General features: G+C 43.4%; 1 protein-coding gene across 1 annotated transcript; it reads right to left on the minus strand.

Annotated features, from left to right (window-relative positions):
- Window positions 1-205: 205 nt before the first annotated feature.
- On the minus strand, window positions 206-11,208 carry LOC117668314 (uncharacterized). The gene is made up of 5 exons (XM_087873457.1): window positions 11,038-11,208; window positions 10,510-10,834; window positions 7,657-7,868; window positions 3,083-5,208; window positions 206-1,375 (listed from the first exon to the last, which is right to left on the minus strand). The coding sequence occupies exons 2-5, from the start codon at window positions 10,762-10,764 to the stop codon at window positions 291-293; spliced, it is 3,678 nt and encodes a 1,225-aa protein (XP_087729583.1). The 5' UTR covers window positions 10,765-10,834; window positions 11,038-11,208; the 3' UTR covers window positions 206-290.
- Window positions 11,209-14,666: the final 3,458 nt, after the last annotated feature.

Here is a 14,666-nt window from a genome sequence, read left to right on the forward strand (position 1 = left end):
TGTGGCTTCAGCCCGGTCTACCCAATGCAAAGAGGAAATATGCCAGCAGTTTGGGGAGTGGCATCAAGATGGCCACACCCACCCAGTCGACCACGCCCCCCCGCCCCCCCTGATGCGGCCCTCAATGAGATTGAGTTTGACACCCCTGGGCTAGAAGGTATAAAAAGAATAAATGAATTGCAGATTTCAGATAGAGTTGTACATAGGCTCGCTTTGGATCGCAGGATAGAGCAGCATATAAATTTAATAAATAAATGAGAATAGACTTGCATTGGAAGAAGCGAGTAGGATCATCCGGGATCCCTTCTTCCATACAATGGCGGAAGTCTATACTTTGGAGGAGGTGGAAGCCTTGAGATAACCAGACCTTGATTTGCTCTGAAGGAACACTGTTGAGAAACCATTGACACGGGTAACCGAGTCGATGGAGGAACATCCTCTTCCAGTAGAGGAGATTTGCGCGAAGTCTGCATGTCCATCTTGAAGTCGACGCGGCCACAGGTAGGTGGACACTGCGGTTGAAATGTTTTCTTGCGATACTTCTGACAATGGACAACTATGAGGAACGCTAGAGTTGTGGAACACACAACAATTAACAAGGCCAAGAGTGCGTTTGTTATCCAACAGTTGCTGCCTTTAAACCCAGTGAGAGTCCTGTTGAACACTACAGACTCGTTTGTTGGTTTGGTCGTGGACAAGCAAATCCCAGCGTATCCCACCTCTCCGATTTGTTCAATTGTGAATTCTGGCAACATGGCCTCCGCGAAATCTGGATGGACGTCTTCTCCAGGCCTTCCTAGTTTGGTGAGCACCTCCTGGATGTCATCTCTTGCACAGTTCTCAGTCTTTGAGCAAAATGATTTGTTGTACCACGTGAACACGGCGGATCCACTTTTGAGATGAAGCAGGACCACATCCCCGGGACTCTCCGCCAACAAATAATCGGAAAGTTTCTTTAAAAAGAAGTGAATCCTACTTCTGTTTTTCAGGAACGAGTGGTAGCTATTGGTTGCGATTACCGTATAAACGTGGCACGGGATAATAGTTGGTTTGAATATTTCTACGACGAATTTATCTTCGGTCTTTAATCCTCCCGAATCTATGGCAAAGAGTAAAAACGCTTGAGGGGAATACTGGAAATCGGGATCAAGTGGATAACCAGACATAGTTTGATCCCTGGCATTAAATTGTAACCAGCTTTCCGGATCTGTCGGGCAGCCGTCGACCGAGTTCATTCCGAGGTTCAGCTGAGTTGAATTCCCGTCTTCTTGGTCATAAAATGTCTCTGGCGGTATTGAAAACGAGAACTCGTGTCCGACAGTTGCTGCGATCCACTTAATGGCGTGAATGACCCTGGGAGGAGTGTTTGGCTGACCTGTATAAAAATGAGTTAGTTTGCTTTATTGTCATTGCACCTCGTACAACGAAATTAAATGCCATCTTCAGTGTACATCATAACCTATAAAAATAAAACACAAACACACACCCTTCACATTTTATACAATTGAATTGAAAACCTATGATATTGCATTAATATTGCACTATACAGTAGAATTCAACATAGTAACTGCCCTAAGATAGAAGCTGTTTTTCAGCCTATTTGTCCTTGTTTTTATTGTCCTGTACCGTCTGCCAGACGGTAATAGTTCAAAAAATAAGGAGTGGCCAGGATGCGATGGATCTTTGAAGAACGTTTTGAACTTTCTTAAGGCAGCAGGAGCTATCAAGCTCTTCCAAAGAGGGGAGAGGGCAACCAACAATCCTCTGGGCAATGACGTTGACCCTCTGGAGCACTGTCCTATGTGCCACTGGGCAATTGGCAAACCATACACAGGCGCAGGAAGTTAAGACGCTCTTTGCTGCGTGAATTAGATTCTCTATCATCCAGGTCATGGTAGTCCCAAAAGTGCTTTTTTCAAGAGGGAACTGGAATTCATGTTTTTCTTTGAAGATGTTTCTCTTCTCATCCAAGAAGCATCTACAGCTCTGGAAGCTGAAGATTCCAGAACATCAGAAAGTCCACTTGCCTCTTGAAAAAAGCATCTTTGGGAGAAGCAATCTATCCAACGATGAAGAAGGCAACTGGGCTCTTTCTAGATGCCCCTAGTTGACTTGTCTAGAAAGAGATGGACCCCCGTTTCATATTGAAGGCTCCTTATTTCCAAGTTATGGATAGGACTTTTTTTTAAGAGTTCAAATGTACTTTCTAAATAGTTTTGTATTGCAGTGGTACCTCAGTAATCGTTACTTAGTTCCTGGAGTGGGTTTCTACTGGTTCGCCCCCGTTCGGGTCAACCAGTAGCGGTGGCAGTGGGAGGCTCCACCCACCTGCCTGGATGTCATCACCGACGCATGTGCGCACTCACACTTCCGAACCGGTAGCGAAGGTAAGTGAAACCCACTACTGCACCACATGTACTAAAAATGTATACATTTTACAACAGTTCGTTTAATGACCCTTTGAAGTGACAATGGTAGTTATGACCATTTTTCACACTTAGAACCGTCGTAGCATCCCCACGATTGTGGGATTTACATTCGGATGCTTGGCAACGGACCAAGGAGCCTTGGTAATACAGTGGTCTAAAGCACCCTGTTATTAAGACCAGCTGCCTGCAATTACTGCAGGTTCGAATCTCGCCAGGCTCAAGGTTGACTCAGCCTTCCATCCTTTCTAAGGTAGGTAAATTGAGGACCCAGTTTGTGGGGGAAATAAGCTGACTTTGTATAAATATACAAAAGGATGAAGGCTATTGCTTAACGCATTGTAAGCCACCCTGAGTCTCCGGAGAAGGACGGCATATAAATCAAATTAAAAAAAAAACCGGACTCACACTGATGACGGTCGCAGCGTTCCGGGGGAGTGGTGGTCACACGATTCCCTCTTTTGCAACCTTCTTGACGAGCAAAATCAACAGGGAAGCCAGATTCACTTAATGACTGTGTGACCAATTCAACAACCTCAGTGGTTCACTTAACAACAAGATCGTAAAACGGGGTGTCTTGCTCAACAACATAAATTTTGGGCTCAATGGTGGTCATAAGTTGAGGACTACCTGAACTAATTAACCCCACGACTTACCTTGTGTTTCCTGGTACAGAGTAGTGGCGTGAAGTCCATTCTCTGTGGATACTCCTTCGCGGCTGAAAACAATGTCCGCTTCTTTCAATTTTGAGACAATTTCTCTTGTAATTTGGACGTTTGTTTTGGTTCCAAACGAACTTTCCAAACTTAAATTGTTTATATCCCGTTGCAAAGCAACAGGTTCTAACACGGGAGTCCGAACTAAATTGTGGATAGAGTCACACTGATTTGTAGAAAAATGATAACTGGAGGTGTTAGCAAGTTCTAGAGGGCGAGTAATCCATGAAGATCCATAAGAGAGCAACTCCAATGCCTGGCTTTTTCTATGAGACCTCTCTCCTTGACTAAGGAATCTGCCGCTTAAGATAACAGCACTGGATGTTGTGATAGAAAGCAGAGTTGTTCCTTTTATCCGCAGGAAAGTGTCCGTTTCAGTTTTCCTAACTACTAAAACACTGTTTCCTGTCGTAACAAATCTGTAGGTTAACGGAATAGTTGTAAAAGATTCACGGGTGTTTATTCCGTCTGAGCTAACCTGTCTTCTCTCGGGCAATTTTTCCATCGGGGATATATTACTAGATCCAAACAATAATGTCAATTCCAGTGGAACTGATAAGGAGAAAGAAGGAAAAAGCATGGGGTTAATAATTGATTTAGACAGGAGGCTAAATATTAGCAGAGTTTTACTGGAGAAGAAAGCACTGTTATTTAACGTATCTGTGGAATGTTTTGATGATGTTAGATCATTATTACAGTAATATAATTGAGTTGGGCTTCCATCGGACGGAGAACCAGGTTTGGGATTAAAATCACCATTTGCAACGATAGCATCAACTATGGATGGGATGTTGGTTGAGATGGAGCTTTTGATCAATTCGGAAGCGTCTATCTCTTTTGTTGGTGCTAATGTTATAAAAGTCTCTGAGACAGAACTGTAAACATTCAGTAATTTTGGATTCTGATAGCTGTCATGTAAGAAGGGCAGATATATTGCAACACTAGAAAATGACAGTTTAGATGGTGGTGAAGATGATATCCTTAAATATGCTAACGTCACCATGGAAGGCAGAGAAAGTTCGCTTATAGAAATGACATCTCCAGATTTAAATCTAGACACTGTTCGATGCATGAATGGGCTATGGTCATTTAGATTTCTTAATTCTCCTGAGAAAAGTTCTGGAGATGATAATGTAGAAGACATTTCTTCTGGTAAAATGTCCCTTGAGTGGTGAACAGAGTTTGAGAACTGACTTTTGGTCCTAGGCATGAACAAGCTGAAGTAATAGAATGTGGAATTATCCTTCGGTTCACATTTTTGAGTTGTGGAGAAATCCTCTTGTGTTGAAGTATCTAGCAATGCTTCGTACGATAGGTGCTCTGATATTGGTGGGGTTTCAAAAGTCCCCTTTTCGTCAAATTCTGTGGAGCTTAGCATCAAGGAAGGCGAAAGCTCCGAAGAGAGATAGTGAAACATGGTAGATTTGGAGACCTGAGGGGTCTCCAAATCCATATCGACGATTACAGGTTGTGTACTGAGGTCCACGTAAGGATGGATAATAGAGAAAGTGGTTTTATTGACAAGTGATGAACTTGCTACGGATTTCACAACTGAATGTGTCTCTGGCACAGTAGCTATCAAAACGGTGAAGTTCTGAGTTTGGGTTGGTCTCCATGTAGGTTTCGGGGTGGCCATTTTCCTCTTCTGCCACTTGTTGGGGTTTCTTTTTTCATAACCTTGTTTAAGGACTCTCCAGCCGACAATTTCATAGCCCAGGAGCCGCGAGAGATTGTCCGACTCGACACTGTGGCTCAGAACTCGCACCAATTCAGACAGCATCGCAAACACCCCCAACCCAACTGGCCAACAGAGTCCTACATGATGGCTTGTTGTAGAGTTGATGTATCTGATATCTTCAGCCAATACGGTTAGATTCTGAAAATACTTATTTAGGGAGTTTTCGACTGGGATAAGCGTGAGTGAGGAAGGATCCAAGTGGAGATATTCTGCCATGGTGCAAATCAGATTGAGTTGTTCTTTAATTTCTGGAGTGTGATCTGTTCGAAGTACGATCTCAGCGAAGGTGATAGAAACATGTTTGGCATGCCAATCTCCAGAACAAATACTGAAACCCCCAAAACAAATACTATTAAAAGACAGATACCTTTTAAAAAATGGAATTATAATTTAACATTTTCCAGATCTACTCAACATTATATACCGTATTTTTCGGAGTATAAGACGCTCCAGACTATTAGACGCACCTACCTTTTGGGGGGAGGAAAACAAGGAAAAAAATCTGCCTCTGCCTCCCAGCAATTTGTCTCCTTGCAGCAAACAGCAAACAGCCTGTTTCAGTTTCATTTTCAGCACAGCCTGATTAGCACAAGAAAAATAATCTGCCTCTGCCTCCTAGCAATTTGCCTCCTTGCAGCAAACAGCAAACAGCCCGTTTCAGTTTCAGCTTCAGCACAGCCTGATTAGCACAAGCAGCTGATTGTCAATTGGATCGGCCTCCTGAGGATCAGCTGTTTCAGGCTGCACAGATTGCCATAGCCTATTGCCGCCTCAGTTTTCAACCTCTGCGCCAGTGGTGGGTTGCTCCTGGTTCACCCCGGTTTGGGTGAACTGGTAGTGGCGGTGGCGGGAGGCTCTGCTCACCTACCCAGATGTCATCAAAAACACTCTGTGCATGCGCAGAAGCACTACGCACTCACAAAGCGAGAGCGTGCGCCCATGGACTACTGATAATGAACCGGTAGCGCCGGGATTTGAATCCCACTACTGCTCTGCACGCCCCATTTTCCACCCGTTTTGGGTGGTGGGAATCGGAATGGGCAATAGGCAATGACAATCCCTTCAGCCTGAAACAACTGATGGTTGGGAGGCCGATCCAACCGACAATCAGCTGCTTGTGTTAATCAGGCTGTGCTGAAGCTGAAACTGAAATGGGCTGTTTGCTGTTTGCTGCAAGGAGGCAAATTGCTGGGAGGCAGAGGCCAAAGGGTAGGGGCCGGCGGGTGGGAGGGGCTACATTCGGTGTATAAGATGCACCCAAATTTTCACCCTCTTTTTTGTGGGGGGAAAGTGCATCTTATACTCCGAAAAATACAGTATATTGATTCTTAAGTATTTATGCTTATGATTGCAATCATAAAGTTAGGATATATTTCTCAAAAGCCTAATCAATGAAAATGTGAGCTTCTAAGGTATAATTTTAAAAGTGGCTCTTAGATTAGGTTAAAAAGAATTATTGGGCCAGGTTCCAAATTTGTACTTTTAAAATGGACAATTTATAACTATTGTGGAGTATGTACACTTTATTTCATAATTTATTCTTCACCACTTTTAGCTTATTTAAAACCTACTGGCCTGCTTTTTAAAAAAATATTGGCTCTAGTCCAGGGGTCTCCAACCTTGGCAACTTTAAGACTTGTGGACTTCAACTTCCAGAGTTCCTCAAGTCTTAAAGTTGCCAAGGTTGGAGACTCCTGGACTAGTCTACCAAGAAATCTACCTTATAGATTTGCACACAATTGATGGGACACTCACGGCAGGATCCAACATTCCCATAAAGCAGAGAAGGATACACAGGAATTCTAATTTTGCCCCTAGATAGAAAGAAGAACTTCTCAAAGTTCCTATGAAGGGAAGGCGTTTTCAGAAGTTCAGATCCAGAATTAGGAGTGGTTTTTTTTTTTTTTTTTTTTTTTGCTATTAATGTATCGTGTTTGGATCTATTTAAATCACTGTGAACAAAAGAATAGGAAAAATTCCCATTAATCTCTATTTCATCCTGTCCTTCACCGAGAAAAGAAGGAGGTGGCCATGTGAGAATTTCAATGAGCAATAGGAACATCTGAGATTGAATGCAACTCAATTCCATCAATGGATCTCTACTTCTGAAATGGATGGACCAAGCCCTTATTGTCTTCTACAGGCAATGTCTGTCGAGATTCTCCATCCTCTAGGTCCTGGTTGTCCCAAAAGTACTTTTTCAGGAAGCAACTGGACTTTTTCGTTTTTTTCTCTGAAGACGTTTCGCTTCTCATCCCAGAAGCTTCTTCAGCTCTGACTTTTGTTTTTCCAAAGAAAAAAAGCAAGAAAGGCCAGTTGCCTCCTGAAAAAAACAAGCACCTTTGGGACAACCATCATCTGGATGATGGAGTATCCCTACAGACTTTTAGCTATACAATTTGGGATGAACTCCCTTTGAATAGTGTGGGAATAGGAATGGATTTCCAGAGGGGAAAAATTGAAGACTACAGGAACCAGGAACATCACTCAGGTGACCCTGAGGACACAGATAAACCTCCAAGTGGCCTCAACGACCCTCTAAAAGGATGCAAACGTCCAGCTGTCTGCAAGGAGTATCAATCCTTCCATTCCTCACCATCCAGTCAGAGCTGAAGAAGCTTCTGGGATAAGAAGGGAAACATCTTCAAAAGAAAAAACAAGGAAGTCCAGTCACCTCCTGAAAAAGCACTTTTGAAGTCAACATTGTAGGTATCTGAAAACAGACCCATATCAAGATGATCGAAACCCATCGTCCCTACCTGTCAACGCAACTTACATGTTCTTCGCATGGACGCAAATGCGATCTTCACTGTGGAGCGTAACATCTGCCTTTGCGGTTGGAATTTCACACGCCTCGCCGTGGGCGACAACGGTCAGATGAAATTCTTCGCCCTTCTCGTCCGTCCACGGCATCCCTTCGCGTGCATTTGTGGAGGAAATGCGATATTCTAACCATTTTGGCAAAGCTGAATCGTTAGCCAGGGTGATCTAAACAACAATAATCACATGCATCGTATAAGAGGCAGTAAGGCTGTCGTTCAAATCCATGCCGTCAGAAATTTCTACACTGGTAGTCCTCGACTTACAACAGTTCATTTAGTGACCTTCTGAAGTTATAACGGTAATGAAAAAAGTGACCTTGGACCAGGGGTGAAATGCTCCCGGTTCGGACCGGATCTAACGGTTCTCCGAACTACTCAAAATTTCCGCTAAATTTCCATATGTGGAGGACTTGTCCCGAGGCAAAAAATTACTGGTACAAAATTAAAATCTGTCTGGAAGAAATGATACAGCAACATATTGAATTTAAACCAGAGTTGTTCCTACTGGGTATCTTTCCAGAAAAAAATTAGTAAGGAAAATGTATATTTGATCATACATGTAATAACAACTGCAAGAACTGTGTATGCTCAAAATTGGAAATCAGAGAAAATACCTTTGGAAGAAGAAGTAATAAAAAAAAAATTAGATTGTGCAGAAATGAATAGATTAACTCTGATGATTAAAGATAAGGAAGAATCAGAATATTTTAAAACATGGAATTATTTTTATAGTTGGTTGGAAAAGAGATATAAATGACGGATACCATAATTATGTACAAATGATGATTATAAATATTGATTTAGCAATGAAATGTTAGAATGGTTTGGACGAAGATGAAGATAGAAGAAACTTATGGAAGATGGAGAAGAAGCCTAGAAGATAATACCGAGATGTCCCAGGGAAGAGAGGATTGATGTATTAAATGTTTGTCTTAAAAAACTTTTAAAAAATACTAAAAAAAAAAATTCCGCTACCGGTTCTCCAGAACTGGTCAGAACCTGCTGAATCCCACCTCTGCGGGGTGGGGGGGTGGGGCGGGGCCCATTATTTTATGTATATTTTACAGTTTGATAAACCAAGGCAGATTTGAACAGGAAATTCCGGCCTCAGTTGCAGTGGGACATCACGGAATTCCTGCAGCTCAAACTCATTTCGCGAGCTTCAAAGACAGCAAATTCGATGATTCCAGGCCCAGTTCTAACTCAACGGCATATCACCCCAACTGGTATATTTTCTCTCCCAGAACGATCAACCCCCTTAACTATTGTGTGGAACGAAGGAGTGGCAAATACTTCAGATGTTTTGAAGCCGTAGATCTGTTCTATGCCTCGCTAAACACAGCCAGGCTTATTTCCAACTCAATGAAATATTAGATTTGCTGTCGAAAATGGTGGAACGCATACAAAAATAATGGTGTTTATACTCCCAGCAGAGACAAAATGTTGATGGTATCAGCAGAGATACCATTCTGAGTTGTTAGACGGTTGTATCAGTGAGATGTTGTAATAGAATGACAGATACCCAGCAAGTTGAATAAAAATAGGATAGGATAGGATAGGATAGGATAGGATAGGATAGGATAGGATAGGGGAGAGGAGAGGAGAGGAGAGGAGAGGAGAGGAGAGGAGAGGAGGGGAGAAAGAGTGAAAAGGGAAGGGAAGGGAAGAGGAGAAGAGACGAGAAGAGAAAAGAAGAGAAGAGAAGAGAAGAGAAGAGAAGGAGTGAGAAGGAGCGAGAAGGGAAGAAAAGAAGAGAAGGAGTGAGAAGGGAAGGGAAGAGGAGAGGAGAGAAGAGAAGAGAAGGTGTGAGAAGGAGCGAGAAGGGAAGAAAAGATGAGAAGAGAAGGAGTGAGAAGGGAGGGGAAGGGAGGAGAGAGGAGAGGAGAGGAGAGGAGAGGAGAGGAGAGGAGAAGAGAAGAGAAGAGAAGAGAAGAGAAGAGAAGAGAAGAGAAGAGAAGAGAAGAGAAGAGAAGAGAAGAGAAGAGAAGAGAAGAGACTTTATTTGGCCAAGTGTGATTGGACACACAAGGAATTTGTCTCTGGTGCAGAAACTCTCAGTGTACATGTAGGCAACAAAGCAATATAATCATAAATACCAATACGAGAAGGTAGTATAAAAAATGAGAAGGATAATAGTAATACAGGCATAGTACATGGGTAGATATACTTAGACTCTTTCTGACCTGATAAAAATGCAGATTTCTCTCTGCGTGGACTGAAACCCAGGGCTGGGCTTCAAAAAATTTAGCAAGGGGTTCTCTGCCCAGTTGCTGGGTGGGTGTGGCCATGGTGGGTGTGGTCTAGTCGGCCTCCTGCACCACGGTGGGGCGGAGTATTTTTGCCCTCCCCGGGCTCCAGAGGCTTTTCTCGAGCCTCCAGGAGGGAGAAAATGGCCTCCCCAGGCTCCGGAGGCCCTCTGGAGGCTGGAAATGGGCCCGTTTTTGGCCTTCCTGAACTTCCGACAGGCCAATTTTTCACCCTCCCCGAGCCTCTCTGCACGCCTTGCACTTACCTGCAACCAAAACAGGCCGTGTGGGGACTCCTGGGAGGGGAGGGGAGGGGAGGGGAGGGGCCAGCCAGGAGTGGGATTTGGGGGCTCTCCAAACTGCACAGAATCTTAGCTAGAGGTTCTCCCGAACCCCCAAAAGCCCACCCCTGCTGAAACCCTGAGAGAAATGATCTCTCCCATCACCACCACTGCAGCCCTTCTGTTTTCCAGCAACTTAATCATAGTTAAGTAAAACCATTTCACTAATCAAACATGGCTTATCAATTCGATTCTCGCTGGTCTTCAAAGGAGCATTTACCTCATAGTACGTTATTTTTCCTTGGCAGGCAAACAGGGACAGGGGATAAGAGGATGTTTTTTCAGTGACTGCGCTTCTTCCCGGAACTCCTTGAAGGATCTGTACATCTTCACACGTGCGATGTGGTTCCTTGACAACGAGGGAAATCCCCGCGAAGGCAAGGAATGTCCAGAGAAGGACATTCAAGGAGAAGGCTGTCAGAACTGGTTTCCCTGACAGCAAAGGAAAGGCCAGGTAAATGTTGAAGGCCATCATTCACGGGGTTAGTTGAGGCCTCCATCCAGTTGTGGGAGAAGAGACGCTTTCCTAACACCGCAGAGCTGATCTGAGGAAAGGTCAAGCAGGTTCGAGATTAGGCGGAAAACCCATAAAGATCTCAACAACCAGACATTGTAACCTTTGATCCACGCAGTGGCTGATCTGCAAAATTGTAGTCACCTTCAAAACAAAGCAGGCACTCACATTTCACTTCAGAAATGCGGTATGATCCAAGCACAGGACGCAAAATTATCTGCTACAACGTCTTACCTGTCAACGACCACTTCAGCTTCCATCTCAATAATACACAGGCAAACAATCAATAAACAAACTCAAGGTAAACCGCTCCAAACTCGATTGCAGAAAATATGACTTCAGCAATGCTCTATCTGAGTCCGTTGTTACATCCTCAAACTCCCACAGCTTCAGCCTCAAATTGTCTACCGTGGACCTCACCCCATTCCTAAGAGGTCCGTAAACAGGGTGTGCATAAAAGCACCAGCATGCCTACCGTCCCTGTCCTACTGTCCCTCATTTATTTGTACTCATTTCTTTCGTTCATATCCATGTTTATATTTATACCTCCTATCTTGTACATGTTTGACAAACTAATAAAATACAAAAAAAAAAAATACAGATAAGGTGATATCTAAAGTAACCTGCTTCCTTCAGTGGTTGACAGTCTCTGTCTCTCTCCCTCCCTCCCCCCTCCCTCTGTCTTCCCCACCTCCATCCTCCCTCTCCCTTTTTCTGATGGCCACTTTCATCAGGTGAAATCCTATACTAGTTCTCTTGGGTGGAAGGGGAGGGATTTAACTGCCAGCTAGACAGCATGTCCAATTTGAAGTTAGACATGTATATGATTCAGTGACCTCAATTTAACAGAATAACAAAGCTGGAAAGGAACCTTGGAGGTCTTCTAGTCCAGCCCCCTACTCAAGTAGGAGATCCTATACCAGTGATGGCTAACCTTTTTGTCGTTGTGTGCCGAAAGCACATGCGTGCGTGCTAGCAATATGGGTCCCATGCATGCAAAATGACCCTCCCCCATGCTTCCCCCCCATGTGCACATGACACACGCACGTCTACCGCATGTGTCCTGCCCCCCTCATCCCAAAAATCAGCTGACCGGTGGGAGGCACGCATGCACGGTGGAGCTGAGATGGGCGACGGCTCGTGTGCCCGCAGAGACGGCTCTGCTTGCCAGCTGTGGCACGCGTGACATAGATTCGCCATCACGGTCCTCAGACAATTCACTCTCCGATCTCTTCTTAAAAACCTCCAGGGATGGTACACCCACAACGTTTCAAAACAAGCAAGACCTCCATCTCAGTCATTCTGTTATTCTCACCTACTAGATCAGGGGTGGGTTCTACTTCCTTTACTACCGGTTCGCAATGGGATTGCACTTCGCTCATGTACACACCTTACTTCTGCACATGCGCAGATTGCCGATGTCGACATCTGGGGCAGTGGACAGAGCCTCCTGCTGGTTTTATTACCGGTTCTTGCGAACCGGTCTGAACCGGGGGCAATCCAGCACTGTATTGGATGCTTCCAATAAGAAAAAGGGCTAGAGCTGAGCTAGCTTTTTCTTTCTTTCTTTTATAAATAAATACATTTCATTTTGTTTATTTTCTGTATCTTTATTTTCTTCATCTGTTGCTGATTCTCAATCGGCAAAGCACCAGTAAGTGTCCGAACCTTGTTAAGAGGGCTCACCTGTTCCTTCGGCTTTCAGTGCAACCTGGGACACGTGTGTCCTTGTGTTCTCGTTGCTGGGTTACTGGAAGAAACATCTGCTTGGCTGCTTCTCAAGTTACGAGGCTCTACAAAGCCAACTGATTCCTGGGAGGAAACAGGATCCTTGTTACGAGATGAGATTACAACACGTTTTGGGGCTGGGTAATGTTTGGGCTCCGTTGTTGTGAATGACAATTTTTTTGGGTGGGGCCATTCTTGGAAGCTGTTGAAAGACCTGTTGATGGAACCCAGATCGTCATGTAGATAATTTCTGCCTTTGCAAGAGTCCATTGTAGGTAGGATGGCACCATCGTAAAGAAGGCAAGGGACTAAGTGGAGTTGATTTCTTTAAAAAATGTAATAGTAAGGGAGTTGGAAGGGACCTTGGAGTCCTAGTGGACAATCACTTAAAATACGAGCCAGCTGTGTGCAGCAGCTGCCAAAAAAGCCAACACAGTTCTAGGCTGCATAAACAGAGGGATGGAATCAAGATCATGCAAAGTGTTAATACTGCTTTATACGTTACTTGTACCTTTACGATTTATATTATTTTATTTAGTTTCCTACTATGATTTATGTTGATTGCTTATTTAGTATCCTATGACTATCGCTAAGTGTTGTGACTTACGATTCACGATGGATGTATTTATGATGGCTATGATCATGATTTATCACTTATAGCTTTTATGTCCACTGAGAGCTTATGCACGGAAGACAAATTCCTTGTGTGTCAAATCACACTAGTCCAATAAGGAATATTCTATTCTGTTCTATTCATTTTCTATATTCTATTCTATTCTATTCTATTCTATTCTATTCTATTCTATTCTATTCTATTCTATTCTATTCTATTCTATTCCATTCCATTCCATTCCATTCTATTCTATTCCTACTCCAACTCCTACTCCTACTCCTACTCTACTCTATTCTATCCTATTCTACTTCTATTTCTATTTCTATTTCTATTTCTATTTCCATTTCTCTTCTCTTCTCTTCTCTTCTCTTCTCTTCTCTTCTCTTCTCTTCTCTTCTATTCTATTCTATTCTATTCTATTCCTACTTCAACTCCTACTCCTACTCTACTCTATTCTATCCTACTCTACTTCTACTTCTATTTCTATTTCTATTTCTATTCTATTCTATTCTATTCTATTCTATTCTATTCTATTCCTACTTCAACTCCTACTCCTACTCTACTCTATTCTATCCTACTCTACTTCTACTTCTATTTCTATTTCTATTCTATTCTATTCTATTCTATTCTATTCTATTCCTACTTCAACTCCTACTCCTACTCTACTCTATTCTATCCTACTCTACTTCTATTTCTATTTCTATTCCTATTCCTATTCTATTCTATTCTATTCTATTCTATTCTATTCTATTCTATTCTATTCTATTCTATTCTATTCTATTCTATTCTATTCTATTCCCTTAGTATGATCACACCTGGAATACTGCATCCAGTTTTGGTCCCCAGTTCACCTTCTCACTCAACATGGGACTCCGCCTCTAACAATAATGTCATGTTTACCAGCAAGAGAGATAGCCTAGCCAGAATTGTTCTTGGTTTATTCTTGGTTCCCCGAGAATTAAACTTCTAGCCATGCACACAACATCACTAACACTGAGTGACTGAGTTAGTGAAGACAACTTAAGCCTGTTAAGTCAACTTAACAGACAGCCCTGGTGACACAGTGGTTAGAATGCAGTATTGCAGGCTGATTCTACCCACTGCTAGCAGTTTGATTCGGATTGACTCAAGACTTTGTTTTTTCCCTGAAGGTGTTTTGCTTCTCATCCAAGAAGCTTCTTCAGGGAAGTTGCCTTTTGACAAAGTGTTGTGGCCTGCCAGCAGCCAACAGAGCTGGCAGCAGATTCGGACAGTGAGGAGGCTGGGGAGGAACGTGGGCCAGTCCTGGAGTCTTGGGAAGGCTCGGACGAACACTCTGAGTCGGAGGCAGAGAGGGGGCCAAGACCATCTGGTAGTTCTTTGCTGCCTCCGGAGTCTCTGGAGTCTGACATCAGCAAGGCAGAAGAACAGTGTGAGCCTGTTCCCAGTGTGCGCATGCGCAGAGCTGCCAGGAGACAGGAACAATTAAGGAAACAGGGTCGACTTGGGAGTAAGGCTTGTAGATGATTGGCCCCTCCCATAA

This window comes from Pantherophis guttatus, chromosome 7 (assembly GCF_059756535.1).
Source record: "Pantherophis guttatus breed Tessera chromosome 7, ASM5975653v1, whole genome shotgun sequence".
NCBI lineage: Eukaryota > Metazoa > Chordata > Lepidosauria > Squamata > Colubridae > Pantherophis > Pantherophis guttatus.

What these genes read in the sequence shown, in the direction of transcription:
- LOC117668314 (XM_087873457.1), bottom strand. Translation starts at nt 10,764, where the DNA reads ATGATGGCCTTCAACATTTACCTGGCCTTTCCTTTGCTGTCAGGGAAA. An exon ending in GAAAAATAACGTACTATGAG is followed by an intron (nt 7,869 to 10,509) that starts GTAAATGCTCCT and finishes ATTGTTGTTTAG; the next exon opens with ATCACCCTGGCTAACGATTC. An exon ending in TCTGTACCAGGAAACACAAG is followed by an intron (nt 1,376 to 3,082) that starts GTAAGTCGTGGG and finishes ATTTTTATACAG; the next exon opens with GTCAGCCAAACACTCCTCCC.